Source organism: Lotus japonicus, chromosome 1 (assembly GCF_012489685.1).
Source record: "Lotus japonicus ecotype B-129 chromosome 1, LjGifu_v1.2".
Lineage (NCBI taxonomy): Eukaryota > Viridiplantae > Streptophyta > Magnoliopsida > Fabales > Fabaceae > Lotus > Lotus japonicus.
In genome coordinates this window covers 60,576,632-60,602,134 of record NC_080041.1, presented here as the reverse complement: position 1 = coordinate 60,602,134, position 25,503 = coordinate 60,576,632, and the positions used below count along the sequence as shown (strand labels likewise).

The window sequence follows — 25,503 nt, the reverse complement described above, 5'->3', positions numbered from 1 at the left end:
TGATTTGTATTGTTTCTGCTGTCTTTGGGCTTCTGTAGATATAACTGTTTGTTTTTTGCTCCTTAGCCTTGGGCTTGGCCCGTTATCAATGAATCACCACTCTTTGACAAAAAAAAAAAGACTTTTTAGTCTCAACTGTCACATCTCCATCTAGCAGAACCTTAATTTAACAGGACCACCACCAAAATGCAAGATACAGCCAGGGCTGGTCCCGACATTTTGGAGGCCCTGGGCAAATAATAAAAATGTACCCCTAATAATTTAACGTTCGAAATTTCATCAGAACCATTATGTTGGTTCGTTTGGCAGCTGGCCTCTTGCAAACCGCCCAAGGGCGCGTGTTCAAATCCAAGCAACGCGACCTTTTGCTTTTTGAATTCTTACCATTCAAATTAATTAACAAATAACATGTCAAAAGTCAAAGGTGAGATTCGAACCCGGTACATAAAAGTAACATACACAATTACTAATCACTAGACCAGCTCAAGTCATGAATAATATCTTGAACATTAATTATTATAACTAAATTTTATTTTAGGGGAAAGTTTAATGTGAATTTTTTTTGGGGCCCCTTCTTTTTGGAGGCCCTGGGTTGTGGGCCTGCTTGCACAGGCCTAGGGCCGACCCTGGATACATCAACATTGCCTCTTGTTGAGAAGTCTCAATTAACTAGAGATATGATGAAGATAGCTCTTATATATGGGAAGACAACCCTCACCTCCAAGCTAGCTTTTTGGGTAGAGTTAGTCAGTTAGGTTTAGCCCAAATTTTAATATGATATTAGAGCCTATCCTAAATCTGTTAAGGGAAAATGGTCAGCCCTATGCGGAATGGTGTGTGTTGAGAAGTCTCACATTCATTAGAGATATGACCATAAGTGAGATTGAACTAGAATCTAACACCTAACAAACTTAAGAAAAGAAACTGATTAAAAAGAAGATTAACAATTACTTTAAGTATCCTCCGAAGGTTTCTTTGCTTCTAGCCTTTCAGGTTTCACTGTAAAACACAAAACACACCATGAATAAGACAATTTTCTAGCCAATGACGGCGACCTACGACGTGGTTTTGCCGTTATGACAATTTTCTAGCGTGTATTCAAACATTTTTTTTCGAAAGCAAAATAATATTGATGAGGAAATAGTCAAGTGATGTACAAACCCTCCTCAAGGGGGATCAAAAAGTCAGTAAGAACACAACTAACCCAACCAAAAGAGGGTAACCCAAAGCTAAAAAAAAACTCACCATTAGAGGCAGAGAAGCCTTAAGAACCTCACAAAACCTCCCCAAAGCGTGTATCCAAACATGTACATAATCTTTTAGATTTTGGTCCCCCTTCTTGAAATTCTATCATCGATCTAGTCATAACAATTTTTAGTTGAGAAAGAAAGGTGAATAACATTAGGATTCTTCCATTATACAGACAACCATGGATAAATCAACTCATGATTTGCCTCATTCCATCACCTTCAGGTAATAGAAAAAAGAAATATTTTTTTAGAAAATAGAAATTGGATAAATTGCAGAAAGAACAAAAGTGCAAAGCCTACTCCAAAAGGAGAAAAGATCCCAAACGAGGCTAAAGTCAAAAAATAGCAACCGATCCCTAAAAAACCCATAGAGAAATAAATGTTGATGGAGTTAAGCTCATCCTTGGAATAAATGTTATTTCCTCATCGTGTTTCCGTTTAGAACAATATAGCAACAATTATATATTTAGTTCAAGGTCTGAAAGAAATACAAAATGAGAATTATTGAAAGAAAATGAAGCTTAGATTCAAAGGGAAAACAATTTAGACAGTAAAATGAATAGAAGACAAATACAATAAGACAAGTGATTCATATGTATTGGATCAAGTTGATGAGACATCATATACACATATGTCCTTCAATAATTTGCTCAGCCTATTTACCGAACATGAATTTCCTCAAAGTTGCTTGTATCTTGCAAGCAATAGATGAAGCCATGAAAATGAAAATAACAAACAACACAAATTAAGTTCTCCACAAGTAGTAATGGAAGTATGTATTTGTGCCATGAAAAAACAAATTGGAGTGCTTTATATAGGGGTGAAGGGCCACTTTCGTCCTAAAGTTACTGGCGTCAGACATTTTAGTCCGTATTCTATTGAAATGTCGTATGTGGTCCCTAAAGTTGTAAAACGTCAATCACGTTAGTCCCTTTGTTGGATTCTGTCAATGAACTATAACGGTCAAGGTGATTTGACACGTTATGTGCCCCTGTGGAGTTTTCATGTGGATTTAAATATTGGGAAAACTTAAAAACTTCAATTTAGTCCCTGGCCAAATCCCCAAATAAGAAAAGCTTCAATATCTCCATCATCTTCTTCCTCCTCCTCATCTTACCCAGAAAAAATCAATTCCAGAACATCTTCATCTCAAAGACTAAACAAAAATCTTCATCTTCTCACTTAAAAAACAACCCAAATCTATAGTCTTTATCCTTGCCCCTTGCCCGTTTTCCCTTATCTCTCGCTTTCAACTCTTCCAACATTGGATCTGGGGTTCCTTCCTCTTCTCAAAAAGGTATTCACTTTTTATTTTGGTGATTGTTAATGTCACCCCCTCTCATCTAATTCCACCTCCCTTTTTTACACGCACTTAAGAGAGGGGAGGTGAAATTAGATGAAAGGAGATGTCAATAACAACTACCTTTTATTTTCTCGCTTTCTTCACTTGGTTTTGTATTTTATCATTGTAATGGCTGCAACTAGTTTAAAGTTGTTGGCTTTTTCGAATTTCATGGGTGCCCATTACCCCCATTTTTGCATTGGGGTTTATAATACCTCCGTTCTTATTTGACTATTCAGAGAGATAAGAAACACACATATTAAGGAGCGCAATTAATTTTGTTAATTTTCAGAAAAGTTTTATTTGTTTTCCTATTTCACATCCTTTAGGATGTATTTTATATTTCCTCATTTATTGTTTTTGCAAGGGTATTTCTTGGAAAAATGTGACACCCGGGGCCGACGAGGGCGAGGAGTGATCGCCGGTGCAGTGAGGCACGGACAAGGAGCGGCTCCTGGCAGACTTCTAGGCGGAGGGGCACATGAATAAACCGATCTCGCACCCAAACAAGAGGTATTCCGAGACTGTATAGGTATGAGACTATACTGTTGAGGAGGGCATAAACGATTTGATTGGTACTACTCATGACAACAAGTTGCAACTTCTTTTCGGGAGCCCAACTCATAAGAACTCCATTGTTAAGTGTGCTAGCATTGGAGTAATATTGGGATGGGTGACCTCCTGGGAAGTTTTCTCGGGGAGTGCGCAAGTGAGGACAAAACGAGCTGAAAAGACTCGTGTTGTTACCGTGAGGCCAGTCGTCAGATCGGGATGTTACAAAAAACATCATTTAATGCTCTCTTAAAACTCTAAGTGAACATATATATAGGAACAAATTTTTTTCTTCAAAGTGGACAGTTAATAAGGAACGGAGATAGCATATGATATTTGATTTGAGGAATTTACTTGGGGGTGGGAAAGTTTCAACTTTTAATAAAAAAAATTCTGGGTTAATTGGGTTAATTTGTTATCTAAATCTAAATCTATATACAATATACAAGAGAGGTTGAAAGAAGGCAAGTCTTGACACATGTCAAGCATTGGGGCATCTTTCAACCATTTTTTCAATAATTAAATAAATCAAAAAGAAATAAGATTTCCCCTTTAGGCAATTTCTAAGTGGCTCAATTGAAATTTGCAATTTGGTTGAGGGTATACATGTAATAGGCCATCTTATTTATTTATATTTTGAATTAAAAGAAGACAAAAAAAAATTGAAAAATAAAAGAACATTGTACTGGCATCGAATACATTGAGCAAAGGGAAATTAGATACAATAAAAGCTCATTCTCATTGTCATCATAGGCACTAGAAGCTAATTGGGAGCATTAAAATTGTTAAAGATATGTCAGCCATCACATGAAGAAAGCTTAGAAATTAATCAAATCATTATTAATGCTCAAATTAGCATTTGTCACAATAATTATTTTTAACCTTTTGTATACCGATATGTGTATGATTTTGTTTTAAGCACAAGAAATGCATTAAAAGGAGTATAAAAGGCGGTCCAAACTTTAATACAAAGAGATATATAAACAAATAAAAAAACACATGAAAAAGCAATAGACAATTAAGTCCCACCAAAACCCACCACCAAAATTACAACACATAATCAACTCTAAGTCAACACCAATATATATTGTCATACATATTAAGATAAGAAGCTGATTTAAAAAAAAAACTAAGCTAACAAGCGTCTGCATGTGCATGCAAACTATCTAACGTGTTTATGTTTATAAGAGTATCTCCAATGCAAAGTTCTTAGTTTTTATTTTGGAGTTAAGAACTAAGAACTTTATCATTGGAGGTACTGACATGGACTCCTTAGTTCTTAAAAATAAGAACTCAGTTCTTATATAAGGAGTTTTGCTTTTTGAGTTCTCTTAGCTTAAAATATTAATTATTTCTCTCCCATCCAAATTGCTTTATTACTTTATGAAAATAAAAAATAAAAATAATGTGGTTGGTGAGACCAAATGAATAGTGGTAAGAACTAAGAACTAAAAACTCATTGTTGAAGCAAAATTGTTTGAGAGTTGCTTAAGCACATGTGGCAATACGGACCCACATGAATAGTGCTAAGAACTAAGAAATAAGAAACTAGCATTGAAGATGCTTTAAGAGTACTAGATTATGTGCTCTGCTCGTGAACACGAGATAAGTATACGTTGTAATTTTTTTTAGCGAATATAGTTTTTTGTTTATAATTGAAGACAAAATAATTATTTTTAATATGTAATTATAAGATAATTTTTACTAAAATATTTAATATAGAATTTGCATATCAAATTATACTATAGATGGAGTATCTAGTGAGAGGGCCTATATTTATATGAGAGTGAGAGGGAGAAATTATAACCATTGAATCTAATTCAAGGGCTGAGATTAAAAGGTTCTTTAATCACCTTACGTGCCTTATACTTGGGTGAAAACATCTGTTTGTTTCGTTCCCTTGTTACGTGCAGCCGTCGTTCTGATTCCTAGTGTTAGGGGTGCACATGGGCCGGGTCAACCCAATGAATCTATCCAACCCAATCTGATCCAATGGTAAAAATGAGGGTTGGATTGGGCAAACGGGTCAATCAGATGGATTTTATTACGATCCAATCATCTTTGGATCGGATATCGGATTCCATAATAATTCATCCAACCCAACCCGAAATCCGATCGTATAATAATAATATATTATTTAATATATATTTTTAATAATTTAAATTATTACCTAACTTACTAGTTTGGTATGTAATTTATGGAGATTTGGAGTCCTATTATTTGAGTGATTTTTAGGAGACTTAGAGACTAATTTGTTTGTAATTACTTGTCATATTTAAAGACTTGAAGTATTAGTTTAATTATGTGTTGTTGTATAGATGTGTATAGACGATAGTTATAAACTTAGGAAGTAATTGCATGTTAGAGACTTGAAGTACTTGTTTTTTAATATTTTCAATAGATTTATTTTTATTTTAATATAACGATCCAATCAATCTATCCAAACCAACCCGAAGATTGTCGGGTTGGGTTGGTTCGGATTCGTAAGTGAAAATTCATGAAATCCAACCCAACCCAACCCAAACAGTTTTGATCGGTTCGGATCCTGATTAGCCTGAAAATCCATCCAACCCAACCCATGTGCAGGTGTGCTTCCCTCTTACGTGCTGCTATACACGTCCATCTCTGAGTCTAGTTCGTGGTGGCTCATGTCCATCTCTGTTTCTGGTTCGTCTCCTCTCTGCTACGTTTTTTAAGTGCTGTCTTCCTCATTTTCTTCTCTCTATTTGATTTTCTTCCGTCAAAGAAGCTCATCACGTTCAATAGGATTTCTTATATCAACTTTGCACATAGAGAAACAGTGGATATTACCCATGTTTAGAGAAACATATATCAACTTTGCACATCAATTCTGTCACATTCCTTTTTTTCATTTCTTTTTTTGACTTTTATTTACAATTTTTACCTACCTACTTCATTCATCTCAATTTTTCCTCTACTAATTTATTGTATGTTTTTGTTTTTTTAGAAAGATTGCTTTGGAGATGGCTGATAATGGAGTTCATTTAGCTACACCAACCAAAAGCTCAGATGATCCTGTAAATATATTACAGGAATGGATTCCTGTGTGTGATGAAGAACTCAAACCAGTAATTGGCAAGGTATTTGATGGGCTTTCTTCTTTGAACTAAATAAACATGTATAAATTCATGGGCTTTCTTTTTTGAACTAAAGAGGATATGTTTTGGTAATTTGTTTTGTCCGTCCAAAAAGGTAACAAAACCAACCAATAACTTGTGCATTATTATTTCTTCACGGTAAGCTGCAAACATACTTTCAATTTGTCTTCACAATCAAGGTGTTGCTTAATCAACCTCCTTACTTATCAGGCTAAAAAACACTTTTGACCCTTGATGTTCTAAGTTTGTGCAAATTTTACCTCTACTCTATTTTTATCGACGCTTTTACCCTCAATGTTTCAAAAATGTGCACCGTCTTCCCCTCCGTAACTTTGACGTTAAAAAATTATCGAAATGAGTTTTATTGGCACTAGCAATGCCACCTCAGGATCTACATGGCATGAAGGAAGAACAAAAGTTATAATATAAATAAAATTGTGTTGCAAAATATAACAATTATGTATGTAGTTCAACTGGTAAAGGGTTTGTTTTTCCAACTTGAGTTTGAATCCCCCTCACCTCTTTTTTCAAGTTCAGATTATAATTAGTGATGTGTCACGCCACGTAGATGCTGATGTGGCATTGCTAGTGCCAACTAAGCCCCTTCCGTTAATTTTTTAACGCCAAACAGATGGAGGGGCAGACAGTGCACATTAGTGAAACATTGAGGGTAGAATTATCGACAAAAATAAAGTAGGGGCAGAATTTGCACAAACTTGAAATATCAAGGGCTAAAAGTGCTTTTTAACCTACTTATTATAACCCTAAAAACATATATGAAACAATAGTAAAATGCAAATTTATTACGTCATGAAAAAAAATCTATTCAAATATGCTTGATATAATTTTAAATTTTAAATTTACGTGATTGTTATATTACAATCTATAAGTTATGTAATATATGTTATCAAACACTTCAATGTACACAACATTTTTTGGTAGATTTTGAAATTGATCCAGCCTCATTTAAAATCAATAACTTCAACCCTTTTCTTGACTGCACCCTTGACAATGCAACATAAAGCTGACCATGTGTGAACACAGGCTTCGGCAAATATAATCCAACAAGAGACAGTGATTGACTTTGGCTTTTGTTAATTGTCATTGAAAAACACAATGATAATCAATCAAGGGATTGAGTGCTGATATAATGAGGTGATAATCTTCACACTGTAAATATGTAGTAAGATAAGAAATCCTGTGATAAAACCAACCATCGAACAAGGTTTGTATGTAGCGTTTTAGAGTGCATTTGAGTCAATCGACGAACACCAATTTCAACAGTTTTCTCGACTAGTTTACAACCCTTTTTTATCACTTCGTTCTTCTAATTTTGCAAGACAAATCAACCATTTTCTAAACTCGATCATTTCTTGAATTAATTTTATTAAAGAACGACATTTGTGTTAGAAATTTTATTTAATAGATAAAGTCTTTTGCTATACTACAATTGAATCTTGAGGGATTTGAAAGTATTATGGTAAAAGATCCTTTCAACACAAGTATCGAGCCTTGATTTTACTTCATTTTTGTTTTAAATAAGGACCAATGATATTATCCAAGTCACCAACCCACATGGTAATCTTAGAAAAATGTAGATTGTCCATATTGATTTTTCACATTAATTTTAGTCATTTAAAATTCTCTTTAATCACTTTTTATCCTTCTCTTCCACCTTCTTCCTCTCATTCTTATCCATCTCCTTCCTAACCATCACCAAACCTCCCTCATAACCATTAAGCCACCACATAACCTCTACATCCTTCTCCCACCTCTGGATAAACAACCTAATTGAGAGGATGGTGTGCAAAATGGAAAATTCAATGTCTTTCCATAGTGTTCATCTTATGCGTCTTTTTCTTATTTTTCACTAAAAGCAAATGTTGTCTGGGTTCAATCATATATGAGACATATTTTTGAACTCGAATTCACTTTCTACACCTCCTTCTAACATATGTTCTTTACTTAGATAAACACACAACCAAAGTGGCTTAAAAAGTGTTTTTAAACGATTTATCATAGATTGATTTTGGAGTTATGATACATACACACTTCCACATTTCTCTCTTTTTACACATCTCCACACCTCAAAAATGAGATGTGAACATATAATTATTCTTTTAGCGTATTTTTTGTTAAATTATTGTGTATGTGGAAGAAAGGATCCTTGGGCTGTAGTTAAATTATTTTAGCTAATCCACCATAGAAACGGCCTATTTTGGAATATGTACCGGAATGTTGTGGTGCGAGTTTGAAAACTTTGAGCTATTCCATGTGTCAAGAAAATGAAACCCAAGGCAAAGTAATACCCCCAAAAACAGAAGAGATAAACTGTAGTAATTAGAATTGCTTGTAATAAGACCCGTCCATTGTCATAGTATTATTGAATACTCCATATAGGTATAGTTTTTGAAAGCACATTGTTTACTTGTTCTCTACTTATCCATGACATACTTTTCCCACTAAACCAAGAAATGTATAATGGTTTCCATTATTTTTTGTCTCCATATCATGCACCACTGATGCCAATTATAAAAAGCCCAAAAGAATAAGAGGAATACATAGAATAAATTTAATGTTAAGTCATCTTCTGTGCTTTTCCTGTGAGAGAAAAAAATATAGATCGAGAAATAGCCTTATACTTCACCCTGAATAACAACACATGCAACACCTGAAAGCAATGGCTGCAAGGGAGAGAAGAGATGGTTGCCAAACTTAAACTACCAGTTAATGAATTTTATTTATCAAAATCTATATAAATGAATAATCTAATAAAAACCAATACATAAATGGATAATATTATAACAACCTTAACAATAGATGCTGAAAAAAAAATATAAACCAATTTGCCGCCCTATTAGATTGAATTTAGAACTAAAACATATTCCTGAAATTAATGCCTAAGTTACTAACAAGGTCCCCTTTTCTTTTTTTGTTACAACAGGAAAATAACGACAAACACAAAACTAAGCTAGAACATCCTTGCAAAGCAAGGGAACAACAATCGTCAACATTAAGATGATTACAATTATAATTAGTATACTCTTTTTTTTAAACTAATTAGTATACTCTTCAACAAGTTTTTTTTTTATTTTTCATTTCTTAAACTGTTTTAGAAATCTTATTACCAAACAAGTTTTTTTCTTATTTTATTCAAAAAAATAAGTTTTGGGATGTCTAAATAACTGATGTGAGTTACTAACCCTCAATTCAATGAACCAATATAATTTTTTATAAATAAATTTAATAAATAAAATATAAAAATTCTAACGCAATTATCTTTAATATGAACTAACCATGAATTACTTTAAAAAAAAAACTAACCATGAATTTAAATTAACTTGATCGAAAGAAGTCGGAGTTTCATTATCTTAATGAAAATGTGTTAATTACTGTTAAATGCTAATAGAGAAAAAAGATGATGCACCGATGGTGTAAAGTTTTTTTACACCGTCAACCAATCGGATTTCAAGGATGTGTCACGTCAATTAATGAAATTAAATAAAAAGATATTTTATCACATCCTTAAAATCTGATTGGTTGACGGTGTAAAAAAAAAATTACACCGTCGGTACATAGAAATTAAACTCATGCTAATATACTTCTTCACAAAATAAGAGTATTATAACAAACTATATATATTTATGTGTCATATAATCACTATTTAAATATCAAGTGATCACTATTTAAACTATATATATAAATCACGGTCGTTGGATCTAATTATGAATGGTTCAGATTAAAATATTTAAATAGTCATGTGATAGTCACATGGTCACTTAAAATTGTCATGTGACCTGATGTTTTAATCTGAACCATTAATGATTAGATCTAACAGTCAGTGATTTATTCTCATGTTCTCACATAACATCACATTTCTCATAAGATACATCCTCTATATATATATATATATATATATTTATAGGGATTTGTAAACTTACACCCACTAGAATTTTAGAAGGAGTATATATATATTTATATATATTTATAGGGATTTGTAAACTTACACCCACTAGAATTTTAGAAGGAGTAAGTTAACAACTTACACCTTTTATCCATGGACTAAAAAACCAACCTCACAAGTTTTAAAACAATGCACCTTTTTGGCATTATTGTAATTTGCCTTTCTTTTTTTGCTTTTATTATTTTATTTTCAATTTTAAAACGGGTTTCAGTTTTCTTTTTCTGGGCATCATTGTTCGATCGTACTCCACGTTCTTGTTCATGTCTTCTTCTCATGTTCTTTTAAGGGTTATTTTTTTTTTCTTTCAAATTATAGTGTGCAATGTTCAATCAAAAAATATATTGTGTAATAATGATAACAATAAGTAGATCGTCGTCTTCATAGCGCTGGCAATTTGGCATACTTGGTCAAAGTTAAAGGATGCAAGAGAGAAAAATCCTACGATTGAATTTGAAAGTTGAAACATACAATGATGCCCATGATGTGGGAGAGAAATCATGTTTTTTTTTTTATAATTTAAAATAAAAAAACTAAAATGCAAATTACAATTTTATCCAAGATCGTGCTTTACTTTAAAATTGAGTGAATTGATTTTTTAGTCCAAAAAAAAAGGTATTGCTTGTTAACTTACTTCTTCTAAGATTTTAGTGGGTGTAAGTTAACAGCCCCATATTTATATATATAAATAATGAGAAAACTATTTACATGAAGGTGGGGTGGGAAGGATAAATTTTGACCATACGAAGCATAATCAAAATTGAAAGTTATGTGTCATATAATCACTTTTTAAATATCATGTGATTTGTAAGAACACGTTAAATTTTGTTTGATAAGCCAAATCACATTAAAAACATAGAATCCCATTATTATATCAGAACTAGAAAGGAAATAACATTCCAACAGTGACACCTGATGATAATTGATGATATACTTATGCTATATCAGTTGTACAATGTGTGACCCACCAATTTGGAATACGTCCCTATTGCCTAAGAAAAACAAAAGCACTTAAGGCCAATCTCTACCCATCAACCTTGTCCAAAAGCTAACACACTAGCCCAATAACATCCTCAAAGAAGTAGACAGACCAGGCCCACTCCTTGATATGTGCAGAAGCAACTATAAGGCTTTTTTAGTCTCATCTGTCACATCTCTATCTAGCAGAACCTTAATTTAACAGGACCACCACCAAAATGCAAGATACAGTGACATTATCTCTTGTTGAGAAGTCTTAATAAACTAGAGATATGACGAAAATAGCTCTTATATGGGAAGACAACCCTCACCTCCAAGCTAGCTTTTTGGGTAGAGTTAGTCAATTAGGTCTAACCCAAATTTTAATATGATATTAGAACCTATCATAAATCTGTCAAGGGAAAATGGTCAGCCCTAGGCGGAATGCATGGTGTCTGTTGAGAAGTCTCACATTCATTAGAGATATGACCATAAGTGAGATTGAACTAGAATCTAACACCTAACAAACTTAAGGAAAGAAACTGATTAAAAATAAGATTAACAATTGCTTTAAGTATCCTCTGAAGGTTTCTTTGCTTCTAGCCTTTCAGGTTTCACTGAAAAACACAAAACACACCATGAATAAGACAATTTTCTAGCCAATGACGGCGACCTACGACGTGGTTTTGCCTTTATGACAATTTTCTAGCGTGTATCCAAACATTTTTTTTCGAAAGCAAAATAATATTGATGAAGAAATAGTCAAGTGATGTACAAACCCTCCTTAAGGGGGATCAAAAAGTCAGTAAGAACACAACTAACCCAACCAAAAGAGGGTAACCCAAAACCAAAAAAAAAACTCACCATTAGAGGCAGAGAAGCCTTAAGGACCTCACAAAACCCCCCAAAGCGTGTATCCAAACATGTGCATAGTCTTTTAGATTTTGGTCCCCCTTCTTGAAATTCTATCATTGATCTAGTCATAACAATTTTTAGTTAAGAAAGAAAGGTGAATAACATTAGGATTCTTCCATTATTCAGACAACCATGGATAAATCAACTCATGATTTTCCTCATTCCATCACCTTCAGGCAATAGAAAAAAGAAATGTTTTTAGAAAATAGAAATTGGATAAATTGCATAAAGAACAAAAGTACAAAGCCTACTCCAAAAGGAGAAAAGATCCCAAACGAGGCTAAAGCCAAAAAACAGCAACCGACCCCTAAAAAACCCACAGAGAAAAAAACCAACAAGCCCTAACACGACCAGAGACACAAAACCCAAACAAAAACAGACACAACAAAAAACCTAAACAAAACAAAAGGGCAACCTAGAAGAACCATTGTGGGAAGGACATGAACGACCGCCAAAAAGAAGAAACAACCACTATTGCGATAGCCTGCAGGCACGAACCTAGGCCGCTATCTGGTTTAGAGCGGTCTTATCCGTAGAATCGTACCTAGAGATGGCAGGACAACGCAAACCCGCGGGGCCCGACTCGAACCCAACCTGAAATTTGGGCGATACCCGATTTCTTTGGGTTTGGGTTTCATCCAAATTTTAAAACATGTTTGGGTTTGGATGTGTGATTGATTTAACCCGCACCCAAACCCAAACCCGAAGCCTTATGCAAGTAATTACCAACCCTAATATATATTACTAAAGTTACTAAGTAGGGTTTTCTTTAAAGTTATTAAGTAGGCTTATGTTCATGAACTATACTTTTTCTTTTGTATTGGAATGATGATGATGTTTAATCATCTTATGTTCATGTTGTTCTCTTATGTACATGTTGCTTCCGGGTCGATTTTTTGGGTTTTTTGCCGGTTCGGTGCTCACATTGGAGGTTTTGGGTTTGGGTTCGGATAACCCGAAACCCAAGAGTTTGAGTTTGGGTTTAACTTTTGCGCCCATATTGAATTTGGGTTTGAGTTTGAGTTTGTGTGTTAAGTTTGGATTTGGGTGTGGGAATGGCCAAACCCACACCCACGGGGCCCATTGCCAACCCTAATCGTACCTCATACCCAGACCTAACCCTATCGAAAGGGCACTTCTCGCCCTAGTCATGACACCATAAGGCTCTGAAAACTCTGACGATAAAACCAACAACTGATTGCCTTCATTAGCTTCCAATGATCCAGAGTCCTCAACTAACAGAGAACCACTGGCAAGTTACTAAGAGTGATCGAAGGAAGAACTATCGTCAACATTAAGTTACTAAGAGTGAACCATCGGCGGCAGGTCAAAAGCAACAGTGTACTTCCACATAACTCCAGTAGTCATGCCTCCATGGTTGTCAATCACGTCCTCCATCACTCTCCCTCGGTACTTCGGTCGGTGGTTGTCGGGGTCCAACTCCCAAGCGGTAGGGTCAACTCGATCAATAAGCTCGTACCTGATTCCCCCGACCGAGCGAACCAGCGTAAACCACCCCCCCAGTGACATCTGACAGTTTGCCGACCGCCCAAACACAAACAATACAAACAAGGTAAGGCGCGATGGTCAACTCACAAAATATAGTAGATAATAAAGAGAACAAGTAGAGTATGGGGGTAGATATATATAGGTTCGATAAATGTTATCATGACATATATATCAATACATCATCAACTACTAAATCAACGTGCATAAATCATCGATTCAGCAAAAACATAACGATGCTTGTGAACAATTTATTTAGAACTTATTTTCTTGAGTAAAGTACATCCACCATTCTTGAGGTTTATCAAAATTACACTTCACCTCATTCTTATCTAAAATATACACTCCACCCCACTCTTTACAATGAAATATCAAAATCCATCACAAAACTCTTGAATAATGAATACTAGAGACAAAAGTAGCGACACATTTTTTAAATGGAATTTTTGCCACAAAATCCCTCACCAATTTAAATCGCTCTATTTTAGTAATGAAATATTTTTCCATCTCCAAAATTCGTCACTAATGCATGCATAGTTTAACAAGTATTTATGATTTCAAATAAGTGATTTCAAATATTTTTCCTACGACGTCGTTAGCAGAGAAAGCGAGAGGGAAAACCAAAACTGAAAAAGGATCGAAATCAATCGAAGCTTCCGTTCGGTAATGGAGATCATCTTCCTCCTGAAACCCTAACCGCTGCATTAATTGAATCAGAATCAATGGATGCGAAGGATATCCTGGGATTAACCAGACACTCATTCTCACTCTAGAAGAAGCCTCGTCCTCCCAAAGAATCTCAGAGAAAACCAGATGACATTTCGCGCGAGGTACCAACCAACCATTGATTCTTTCAACATTTTCATGGCGGTTACTCAACTCAATTGTTTGATTCCTCTCAATTGAAGAAAAAGCCTCCTCCTGATGAAAAGGTTTTGTTTCGTTTTATTTGTTCGCATTGCTCAATTATTGAAATTTCAGTTTGTTTTTTTAACCTTCTCTTGTTCAGATCACTTGGCAATGGCTTCCTTTCACCAGTTCTGCTCGTAAAGATAATCTTCAACTATACCATTGGGTCAGTCACGGTTTCTGTAAAATTTTCCACTTATTATCTGTGACTATGAGGATGCTAGTGATTGTTCTCTTTTGCAGGTTCGTGTTGTCAATGGTGTTCCGCCTACAGGGGATTATTTCTTTTGCCAAGTATAATAAGGTACTGCTTGCATTTGCATGTATTTTTTTCTTCCCTTTTTTGAATTTGGCCTTAAATCAATGCCTTCTGTTTGTATAATTCATTGGCGGTTTACGCGCTGTGGTGCAGTCTGTTGACATTATCAGATACACAGATGAGGAGTATGACAAGCATTTGACGAATCCGGTGGGTATCAACTATCATGTCTAATTGTGCAATTTTATGGAAATTTATGTATGAGTTTGATTAAACTACTGTGTAAAAAATTTTCATGCTATCCAAACTGAAATTTAATTTTTGTATGTAGTTGTGATAGTAGAGTCATTTTGACTTCTATTGTGAGACAACACATACATTGAAAATCTTTTTTTGTGTATATAAGGTTTGAAGTTACAAAATTGTTTGCTGGTTATTATTACCTATGTTGGAGCTTATAAATCACAATGTTGAAAGCCTTTTTTTGTTTTTGTCAGAAAAGGATATTGGATTGTTCGTGTATAGGCTAGGGGTGTTTTCTTTAGTCATTAATTTAACAAGGATTTCATGTAAAAATATTAATTTATCCTTGAACCTCGAGAGTTTAGTGTGAAGTTGGAATGATGTACATTTTTCTTTGGATGACATTGACAACATTGGGATTCCTAAAACCTGATCAGAATCATAACAAACAAGACTGTACTTTAGTTTTTGTGGTTGCGTCTCAGCCAAATTTCTTCTCTACTTCTGCTGAGGGTTGTCTCTTGTGATGCAAACATCTAGCAATTGGCATATGTTTATTTAATGGTCAGCTTCTGTTTTGGGCATTTGTATAAATAAGAAGGAATACTGTTTGGTTTGTGGTGACAAAGTTTGATTGAAGCTTAAGTCTTGAATGATTGAGCTTATGTATATCTTTATATATGAGATCATATGAATAGGATAAATTATCCCCTTCTAGATGGATAACTATGCTCAGTTTGTGATGGAGTTGGTGATTTTTGGAGAATTGCCATTGTAAACCAATTCATTGATAATTAGTTGAATCACGTCAGGAAAATTTTGTAGGTTTTTTTTTGGAGATGTATAATGTTGGATGGTTTTTTAAAGCTTTCAAATTGGGTGACAGGATAAGAGTATGGTCAAAATTTGAATTAATGCTACCTTGAGTTATTTTAAGTTTAACTAAGTGATTGTCTTTTGAATTGAAATATAGTAACTGTATGGCTTGGAATTTGGGGTAGCAGGTTTTTCCTTACGCTGGTTTCATGATGTCTGGTTTCAAGAAGAGCAAGAAACAAAGAGGAAAATTTGTCACTAACTTAAAAGGATCGGCATCTATGATTCTAGCTTAGCTTTGCATCTTCTTCTTTTGTACACCACACTCAATTGTACTTCTCGTCTTGTAAAATTACCCACCCTTAACTGCAGTTGTGATGTTCTGTGTGCTTTTCACCACTGAAATTGGAAAGTGAAACATATAACATGAAGGTTTTTATATCTGTCTATTTTACTAAGCGTTCAATGCATTGCTATTTTCCATTATTAATTTATCTACATAGATGTGGACCAAGGAGGAGACGGATGAACTGTTTGACTTGTGTGAGAGGTTCGATCTCCGATTTATTGTAATTGCTGATAGGTTCCCTTCATCTCGGACTGTAGAAGAATTAAAGGATCGATATTATAGTGGTACGTCTTTGTTCAATAAACTATTATATGTTGCGCTCTGTTATTCATTTTCTTTAATTCACGCTTTATGTTTGATTGATTATATGGAGACTGCACAAGCAAAAATGTTTATATTTGATCACATTCCCCTGTCTGTCCTGTAGTATCTCGGGCTATATTAATTGCAAGGGCTCCATCTCTAGGGGACGTTGCCACACGTCCTGTTGTTAAGATGCACTAAACATCTTTGATAAAATAGCTTTGTATGTTGCTTTGAAGTAGTTACTTTCTTTTGTTTGTTGTGTAGAGTCTTTGTAGAAAAATCAGATTTGTATCTGCCTTAGGACATTGTCATGCGGTCATTCATAATAACTTATTTTTCCTACTGAATGTAGTAACCATATAAAGTTTCACAAGAAGTGGAACGAAAACGAGCACTGTCCATGGTCCTTTCTCAAACAAGGCAACAAGAGCGAAGAGATGAAGAGGTTTAGTCCTTGAAAAATAAAAAATAAAATCAGTAGTTTATGTGTTGCTGCTACCTGTAACTGCAAATGAAACATAGCTTCCTTCTTTTGTTATGACATGCAAGTTATCATTGAAGCCAAAAAAATATCTGAATTGCGTGTGTCTTCTAAGGTAGTTCTTCAAATATTGCTTTTCTATTGCACTGTAAATTATCTGCAGAGAGGAGGAATTTTTTATAAGATTCAAGACTGATTTTCAGATTATCTATCTGATTTCTTGATTAACCATGGTTATAAATTCCTACTCATGAACTTAAAGCTTTGGGGAATGTTCTTATTACTGTATTTATGCATCAGACGAAGTCTTCGTATGTACTTTTTCATTTGCACTGGGAGTGTGGGAGGTAGGATAGAGCTGTGCTCCTGTAACTACGGTCAATCTTTACTCATAGTAAAATGTATGTTGGAGGTATGTCATTGAATCAACTTTTCCTAGTTTATAATTCCCAGTTTGGGGTAACAAAATTCATGGAATATGTAAAATGTTTTCACATGTGTTGTACATGCATGTGTGCCTGTGATTTTGATATCATGCATCATGGGTATGACTTCATATATGTTTCAGGTTGCTGAAGAGTCTCAGTTGGCTGTAACTTCGAATGCTGGTGCAGAAGTTTCAGAGAGGGCCGTCCCTAGTGACACTGTTTCTCCATTGAATGTGCCTTCCACATCACCAGACAATGCATCTATTCTAGCTTCTCTTGCATGGTAAGTTATACAGAAGGTTTCCAGTTGTGCTTCCTCTGGCTTTTCTCCATTACACTTATGTTCTCAACACCTTCAAATCCCACTCTCTGCCCTCTCCCCTTGGGAGGGTTAACAAGGATCCTACAACAACAAAAAAAACCCTTTTTCTACTAGGTGAGATTGGCTACATGGGTAAAAAAAGATGCCATTACGTCCCATTCCCATTGGCCATTGTAAATCATTTCTATAGACAAACCTGTTAATTCTGTATCCTTCTGAATAGTTTGGCTTGATGTCGCATTGCATAGCCCGTCCCAAGCCCAAAGAAGAAGAGGATAGTAGTGTTGAGCAATCAACATTCAAAACTAAATTTTGTCAAATCCTCATGACATTGGCGTTAACAAGGGCTCTGACGTCCTAAATTTTTTCCTGCTTTCTTCAAATATTCTAAATAACTGTTTTTTTCATGAGCGGAAATTTCATCAAATTTTTTTAATGCTTATAATTCAGAACATAATCTGATAATAAGAAATATTTCAGCTTCGTGTATAATCATAAATGTATGCAGCAGAGCAAATGTGCAAGCTGCAAACTCATCAACTGGACTTCGGACTGTCAAACGGATTGAGCAAAGTTTGCAAGATCTTGGGGTTTGTCAAGACTCTTTTGAACTTTAATGCAGTTTAGATATTTCATTTTTTCCCCTAGCTGGTGCAATTATGTAGTTATTAGTTATTACTGCTTTTCTTTTAACAGCATATGAAAGCCTTATTTTTTCATTTCTGGAGAGCTGATTATTTTAAATGCTTTTTCTAACTGTTAAATTTTTGTTTGGTTTTGAGAGTAGAGCTGTGATGGAGCTTGTGCACTTTCAAATTAGGACATCCCGGGGGCAACATAATTGTTTACGCAAAACATTCTCCACCCACTCCCAATCTTCGCATATGGGTATCTGGTCATGGGCGGATCTACTTGGAAGTGAGGGGTTCAAATGAACCCCCTGAACAAATTTTTTTTGCACTTACACTCCTATATAATATATTTTTTGAACCCCCTGAAAATTTTAAATTATACTAGTAGACCAAGTTTTGCACCTATTTGCACTAAAGACTTACCATCACTTACTCCTCTCACTCTCTCACACACACGCGCACTCAGCCACTCACCCTCTTTCTCTCGCTGCCTAAGTCCCACTCAACTGAGATGTGAGAACTGCAATCAGAATCATCGTCTGCAAAATAGTTCAATCTCAAATTATGCTTCCTTTGTTTAATTTTTCTGTTTCGATTTAGATACTTAATTCTTGAAGACAATCGAATTATTCATTTATCTAATCTTTACTGAATTGGAAACGTTCGATGAGAAAAATATATTTTTTCTGGTATTTTCAGTTTAGATTTCTCACCTCAGTTGGTCAATTTAAACTAAGATATTTTGCATGTGCATATATACATAAATATTAATGAATCATACATACATATACATGTGCATATATACATAAATATTTGCAGATATAAAATTTCAAATGACAAGTATTTTTTCCTCTGTTTTTATTTATTTGGGCTGCTATTTCCGTTAGTAAGTAAAATGATAAGAGAAAGTCGTTTTTATATATTTCTACAAGCCTTATGTAAGATTTAACTTTATTCAGTTTTCCTTTGATTGAGGGGAGAAAAGGATCGCTACTGCTAGTGTAAATTGTTCAACGATTTCATAATATGAAATCACGTAGATGACAACTATGACTTGCATAATTTCTTATGTATAAACATATTAAAGTTGTTTTTAATTATATTTTTACCGATGTTTTCATGTGAAAAATTTGAACCCCCTGGTCAGGGGGTCCTGGATCCGCCACTGTATCTGGTTAGTGCAATGATGTAACACTCGATCCCAACTCCAGCAGGTGCTTGTCTCAGCTTGACTAGCCTCATTAATGGTTCAATTAAGAATAAAAACATTGTATATATTTTTTGGCAGAACAGTTGATGTATACATGTATATATTAACTTAGCATAATATATACTAGTGTTCATCTAAGCTTGAAATTAGCTAGTTTTGGAACCTTGAATTCTCAAGCATACATACATGTCTGCGCGCGTTGTGTCTTAATGTTAAATCCAAACTGAAATGTTGATTATGTGACTTTAGCTTGAGCATATCTGTGGATTTATGAGTAGTGCCCAGACACAAGTACCACACTGACCCTCTGATAGGTACCCGCCGCATTACATAGGTTAGTTAGTCAAGGGAGTTATCCCATAGCTCAGTTAGTTAGTGAGTGATATTGTAAATAATTAAGAGTGAGTTAGAGATCTTTTATAATCTTTTGGTATGATATGGGAATTGGGTTAAAGAGAGGAGCCCTCTCTTGTATCTTCCTCTAATTTCCTAGTTGGGGATTAGGGTTCTATCATTGAATGATAACAGTTTCTGGGTTGGGTTCCTTTCACCCTCTTCCTGATTCATTTCCCTTTAATTTGATTATGTGGTTGCAGGTCAATTTGAAACCAAAGGTTCCAACGAAAGCTGTTTGTGCAGACCATCTTGAATTAAGAAAAGAAATTCAAGATATGGGATAACTCCAGAGACAGGTAATCCGTATATGGGATTTGAGAGAAATATATTTGCCAAATGTGTCTAATAATTTTATATTACGATTTAATATGGCATACATTAATTGATATGCTAGAGTAATTATCATCAGTGAGTAAATATTGTCAATTTTAATTAGTTTCCTTTTTTATCAGCGAGTAATTATTAGTTTTGAAATTCAAAAGCCATTATAATTAATTGAAGAACAAATTTGCTAAAAATTCTCTTTTCATTAGCTGTTTTCCTTTTTAATTTTCTATATTTAAGAGATGATTTTTATGATATGACTGATGTGGCATACAATAATTAATATCCCGGATTTTAAATTTGAAACAATCATAATTAATTGAAAATTAAATTTGTTAAAATTTCTCTTGTGTGCCTCGTCTTTTGGACCAGATACACCATTGTTTTAATTGCAAAAAATCTTTTTACATTTATTCGATTAGTTTTAATTGCAGTTAGTCGTTTTTTCTTCCATATGTAACCAAAAAAAAAAAACTGAAAAATGCAATTAATACAAACAAATATGGTACATGTATAATAATAATATGTTAATATACCAACATTAAAACTAATAATACCAGTATTAAATTGGAAACAGCCAAATTGGAAAAAACTGAAAAGGTGACAAGATGAAAATAGTAATGAAAATTAAATTCTTTAATGAGTATTAATTAGTAATAAAAGTAGTAAATGGGCAATTCAAAATTCATTTTGAAGGTGTTGTGCATGCCCCTGTTCTCTATAAATGAAACCACCCTTGGCTTTGATCTTCACAACAACACTTGAGACTAGCACAATATTTCTGGTATTCCCTTCCTTCACTCTCCACTCACACATGAGTTTTTTTTCTTCTGAAACTCTTCACATTCTACATTACATACAACTACTCACTCACTCTCAATTAACTCAACACATTACTTAATTTCACCAATTGTCTTAATTACTCTTCTTGTTTTAAACTTTTGTCCAGGGTGAAGTTATTCAGAACTTGTAAGACTCTAGGGTGAAAGATTCTGTTTTCATTGCAACTTTTTGCTGGTGAGTCTCCAAATTCAGATTCATAAGACATTAACTTATCATTTATATAATTGCAATTGATTCTCAGTGTGTTATAGTACTTTATCATGTTTTATATATATTTTTTTAATTGTAAGTAAACCTGTTTGTTAATAATCATCAAAAGTTGAAACCACCATCATGCATCCACATTTGCAAACTCAAATATCCAAGTAGTTGTATGCTGAAGGCATGGAAGTAACTCCACATGCCATAAAATTCATTGTGATTTCTTGCAAACATGTATAATTTATTGTTTGATCTGTCTACATCACTTCCAACAGGACCTACTAAGATGGAAGAGAAGAAGCAGATAACAAAGGGGAAATATGCTGCTAATATTTCCTCCATAATGGAAGCCAATCTTCGGATCAAACCACATGTTCTTAGAACACCTGTTCTGACCTCCACCTCCCTTAATGCTATGTCAGGAAGGCAGCTGCACTTCAAGTGTGAATGCTTGCAAAAATGGTGAGAAAAAATTTGTGATGAATTGAACAAATTTTAGGATGTTACTTTTCATTTATATTATTTCACATTATATTATAATACACCCTCTTTTTACTCTATTGGATTTCAGCGGAGCTTTTAAATTCAGAGGAGCTTGCAATGCGGTTTTCTCTCTTCATGACGAAGAGGCTGCTAAAGGGGTTATTACGCACAGCAGCGGAAATCATGCTGCAGCACTCTCTTTGGCAGCCAAGCTTCGTGGGATTCCTGCCTTTATAGTTGTTCCAAAAACTGCACCCACCTGCAAAGTGGATAATGTAATGCGCTATGGTGGTCATGTTATCTTCTCTGAGGACACTATCAAATCAAGAGAGGAGACTGCAGCTAGAGTGCAGCAAGAAACTGGTGGTATACTTATACCGTCATCTAATGATGGGCGCATAATGAGGTATTGTTGAATATTTTACATAGCAATTTACCAATCATATGATGTTAACTGAAAAGTTAGTTGTTAGGATCTGTTAGTAAGTTAAACTAGTTGCTAGTTTGTTAGAGATCAATTTGGAAGGTTAGTTGTTGTATTTATGTTGTAAACTCAAGTGTGATTAATTAGTATTTCATTTTCACCTTTCATCAATTCATTATAGATCAGTGCATGTGGTATATGAAGCTTACCGATCATATATCATGTGGTTCTTATTCTTCTTACTGATTGCTCAAGTGTAAGATTTATAACATCATGTCATTTTGTTCTGTGAAGCTCAAAAAAATATGACATATAACATAGGCATATGGTTAGATTTGAGACTTTTCCCTTTCCTATCTATAATACCTAGTTAGTAATGATATCCTAGTAGTTTTGATGATTTAATAACTAATAATGAATTTGCTTTATTGGTTATTTTATTGTTACATACTTTTGCTCTTCAAGACCTTTCTTATTGTCCTCGCATCGAGTCTGTGCTTCCATTTCTGCGTTTAATATGTTTTCTTTACACATATACTATAGGAATTGGTGACTTGCACACGATTTCACTTTGACAAATTTGATTGTTCTTGCAGTGGTCAGGGCACCATATCACTTGAGTTTTTGGAACAAGTCCCACAACTAGATACACTAGTTGTACCTATAAGTGGTTTGTTCACTTTTTTTTTTTTTTACTTTCAAGCTATCAGCTAAAATGTTTTAAAAGTTCACATTTATTTCGGTATTAGCTTCTTGATTTTCCAACAAATGAAAATTGTAGGAGGTGGTATGATCTCGGGAGTGGCACTGGCTGCCAAGTCCATCAACCCTGCTATTCGAATTTTAGCGGCGGAACCTAAAGGGGCTGATGATGCAGCACAGTCTAAAGCGGCTGGGAGGATTATTAGGTTGCCCGAGACCAACACAATAGCTGATGGACTTAAAGCATTCCTTGGAGATTGCACATGGTAAAGAACAAATCTCTAGTTATCATGATTTTGAACTGAAACTAAAGTTTTTGCTCTCCCTTTTGTTCTATTGGTTTTGTTTTCACTAACTTTATGACTACATACTTCCCCCCTTTTAACATCCCTTGTTCCACAAAATTTATTTTTTTTGTCGGGTACAATGACATCAGTGATCCACATATCTGGGCCTGATGGGCTTTTGTTGTTTGTTAATTTGTTGAGTTTTCTTATACTATGTCACAATGGAGCAGGCCTGTGGTTCGAGACCTAGTTGACGATGTGATAATTGTGGAAGACAGTGAAATCCTGAAAGCAATGAAGCTGTGTTTTCAAATTCTGAAGGTGGTTGTCGAACCAAGTGGAGCAATTGGCCTTGCTGCGGTACTATCAGATTCTTTCCAGAAAAATCCTGCTTGGAAGGACTGCAACAATATCGGTATTGTTGTTTCAGGAGGCAACGTTGATCTAGGCGTGCTATGGGATTCTTTGAATAAAGCAATATGAAGTACTCAATAGAATTATATGTTCTTCTTCACACGAATCTGAAATAGGATTTGTTTAATTGGACTCTTGTTTATCAATCTTGTAAGCTTACAAGCGCGTATGATGTCATTGAGGGTTTACTCGTAGTTCAAGAATCGAGGGCTCAAATGATTTATTGGCTGGCTTAAATCAATTGTTGATTTAATAAGAAATTGTTATTTCTCTAGTTGTAATTGTATTTTTAGAATATTCCTACGATATCACTTAAATAACTGTCAATTTTAACCATAACTAAAAATCGTAGTGTTTTCTCATTAATAAGAAACCAAAAAATTGCATGTGGAACCACCTTGTAATTAATTTCTCTCCGAGAAGGAGAGCGAACAAAAGAAAAGTTAAGAAAATAAGACAGAACAGTCAAAACGATACAATTTATAGTTAACCCTTGGATAGAGAAAGCAAAATAAGTGATGTAATCCCACAGATAAATGCACCTCCTCTCTCTTTATCAAATTAATTTTCAAATTCACACTTTTTTATAAAGTAATTTATACTGTATGTTTCCATCGACATCTATTAAAATGATTTCAAATTTCAAACTGAATCTAGATAGATTAAACATTTTATTTTTATGGCTTTTGCAAGACACATTTCAATCCTCTCCCTATTCCAGGTTCTTCACCCTCAAACTTCTTCTTCTCCAAGTCAAATTAAAAAGCTTTCAAGGGTAGAGTTTTATTAGATTTTTTTTTCTTCATATTTTTATCTAAAAAATGCATTTAAAAAAAATGAATACATTTTATATTTCTGTTGTCATATGTTTAGATGTCAATATCTATAAGAATATGATATTTTTGTAATTTTTTTTCGAAAGTGAAATATATAGATTGTATAGAAAGGGGATAACAACCAAAATAGCAGCCACCTCAAGAAAGAGAAGCGGCTGCTCGCCCTCAACAAAGACCGCAGAAGGAGAGCAACAACATGCTCAAGCTCCCTATACAACAAAAAATCCCCGCCACAAAAAAAGCTCCAAAAGTTTTATTAGTAGTGGAGAACTATCAATAGTATAATAATTAAAAAGTTTTATCTTAAATAGGGGTAAACATGAAAAGTTGTACCTTTTTATCAAAAATTTAATGCATCAATTAAGATTTTCTTAATAAGCGTGATTTTTACAACTTTAGTTTTTAATTAGGGACAGAAGGAGTAATAATTTCTACCTCTCAATAAAAATTATAGTATTTCACTTTTCAGTATAACTATTGATATTGTTGTTATGGAATCAATGCTGGAATTGGATTTATGATGGACTGGTGTTATAGAAGCAATGCTAGAATGGGATTTATGAAAGAAAAAAAAGATAGCAGCGATATTTGAGAGTCCATGAACTCTCTAATCCACACTCTTCTAGTACTCCTTTCTTGCTTTCTCCCTATTCTCTTCTTTTATATTCTTTTTATGTGTGGAAGGTACCATGGAAAAACAATTATGTTTTGTTAATGGTAAACGTATATGAAAGCGTGGGGAATGAAAATGGCACAACATCAGTGAAATGGAAGAAGCTGCCACCTAAGCTAAAAGGCTGAGAGTTGGAAGAACCAATGAATAGTAGAGAACTGAGATTTCTATAGTAGATATAAGGCTTAATAGCACTTTTGGTCCCCCACGTTTAAAAAATGTGCAATAATAATCCCCCACGTTTAAAAATAGCATAATAGTACCTCAACGTTTATCTCCGTTAGCAGTTTTGGTCCCCCGGCTCCTTTCCGTTAAAAACTTAACGTTTTTGTGTGACATGGCTTTTTTTTTCCTGATGTGGCA

General features: G+C 34.3%; 2 protein-coding genes across 17 annotated transcripts; both read left to right on the top strand.

Annotated features, from left to right (window-relative positions):
- Positions 1-1,429: 1,429 nt before the first annotated feature.
- LOC130740590 (SWR1-complex protein 4-like) lies at positions 1,430-20,237 on the top strand. Its single transcript, XM_057593252.1, has 10 exons — positions 1,430-1,473; positions 6,113-6,245; positions 14,612-14,677; positions 14,755-14,805; positions 14,924-14,980; positions 16,333-16,462; positions 16,606-16,664; positions 17,534-17,676; positions 18,224-18,305; positions 20,154-20,237. Exons 1-10 carry the CDS (start codon positions 1,430-1,432, stop codon positions 20,235-20,237), a joined length of 849 nt encoding a protein of 282 aa, XP_057449235.1.
- On the top strand, positions 14,655-23,907 carry LOC130735211 (serine racemase-like). 16 transcript variants are annotated; one of them, XM_057587348.1, is made up of 16 exons: positions 14,655-14,677; positions 14,755-14,815; positions 14,924-14,980; positions 16,333-16,462; positions 17,266-17,377; positions 17,534-17,676; positions 18,227-18,305; positions 19,495-19,561; positions 20,154-20,249; positions 20,974-21,061; positions 21,227-21,294; positions 21,597-21,783; positions 21,893-22,210; positions 22,825-22,898; positions 23,010-23,196; positions 23,448-23,907. In XM_057587348.1, exons 12-16 carry the CDS (start codon positions 21,608-21,610, stop codon positions 23,698-23,700), a joined length of 1,008 nt encoding a protein of 335 aa, XP_057443331.1. In that variant the 5' UTR covers positions 14,655-14,677; positions 14,755-14,815; positions 14,924-14,980; positions 16,333-16,462; positions 17,266-17,377; positions 17,534-17,676; positions 18,227-18,305; positions 19,495-19,561; positions 20,154-20,249; positions 20,974-21,061; positions 21,227-21,294; positions 21,597-21,607; the 3' UTR covers positions 23,701-23,907. The 16 variants fall into 16 exon arrangements, with proteins under 16 accessions (XP_057443331.1, XP_057443305.1, XP_057443326.1 ...); XM_057587322.1 differs by having other exon boundaries at positions 18,503-19,561; XM_057587343.1 differs by having other exon boundaries at positions 18,224-18,305.
- Positions 23,908-25,503: the final 1,596 nt, after the last annotated feature.

What these genes read in the sequence shown, in the direction of transcription:
- LOC130740590 (XM_057593252.1), top strand. Translation starts at nt 1,430, where the DNA reads ATGGATAAATCAACTCATGATTTGCCTCATTCCATCACCTTCAG. An exon ending in TCAAACCAGTAATTGGCAAG is followed by an intron (nt 6,246 to 14,611) that starts GTATTTGATGGG and finishes TCTCTTGTTCAG; the next exon opens with ATCACTTGGCAATGGCTTCC. An exon ending in GGGACGTTGCCACACGTCCT is followed by an intron (nt 16,665 to 17,533) that starts GTTGTTAAGATG and finishes TATATGTTTCAG; the next exon opens with GTTGCTGAAGAGTCTCAGTT.
- LOC130735211 (XM_057587299.1), top strand. Translation starts at nt 21,608, where the DNA reads ATGGAAGAGAAGAAGCAGATAACAAAGGGGAAATATGCTGCTAATATT. An exon ending in ACTAGTTGTACCTATAAGTG is followed by an intron (nt 22,899 to 23,009) that starts GTTTGTTCACTT and finishes TGAAAATTGTAG; the next exon opens with GAGGTGGTATGATCTCGGGA. An exon ending in TTCCTTGGAGATTGCACATG is followed by an intron (nt 23,197 to 23,447) that starts GTAAAGAACAAA and finishes ACAATGGAGCAG; the next exon opens with GCCTGTGGTTCGAGACCTAG.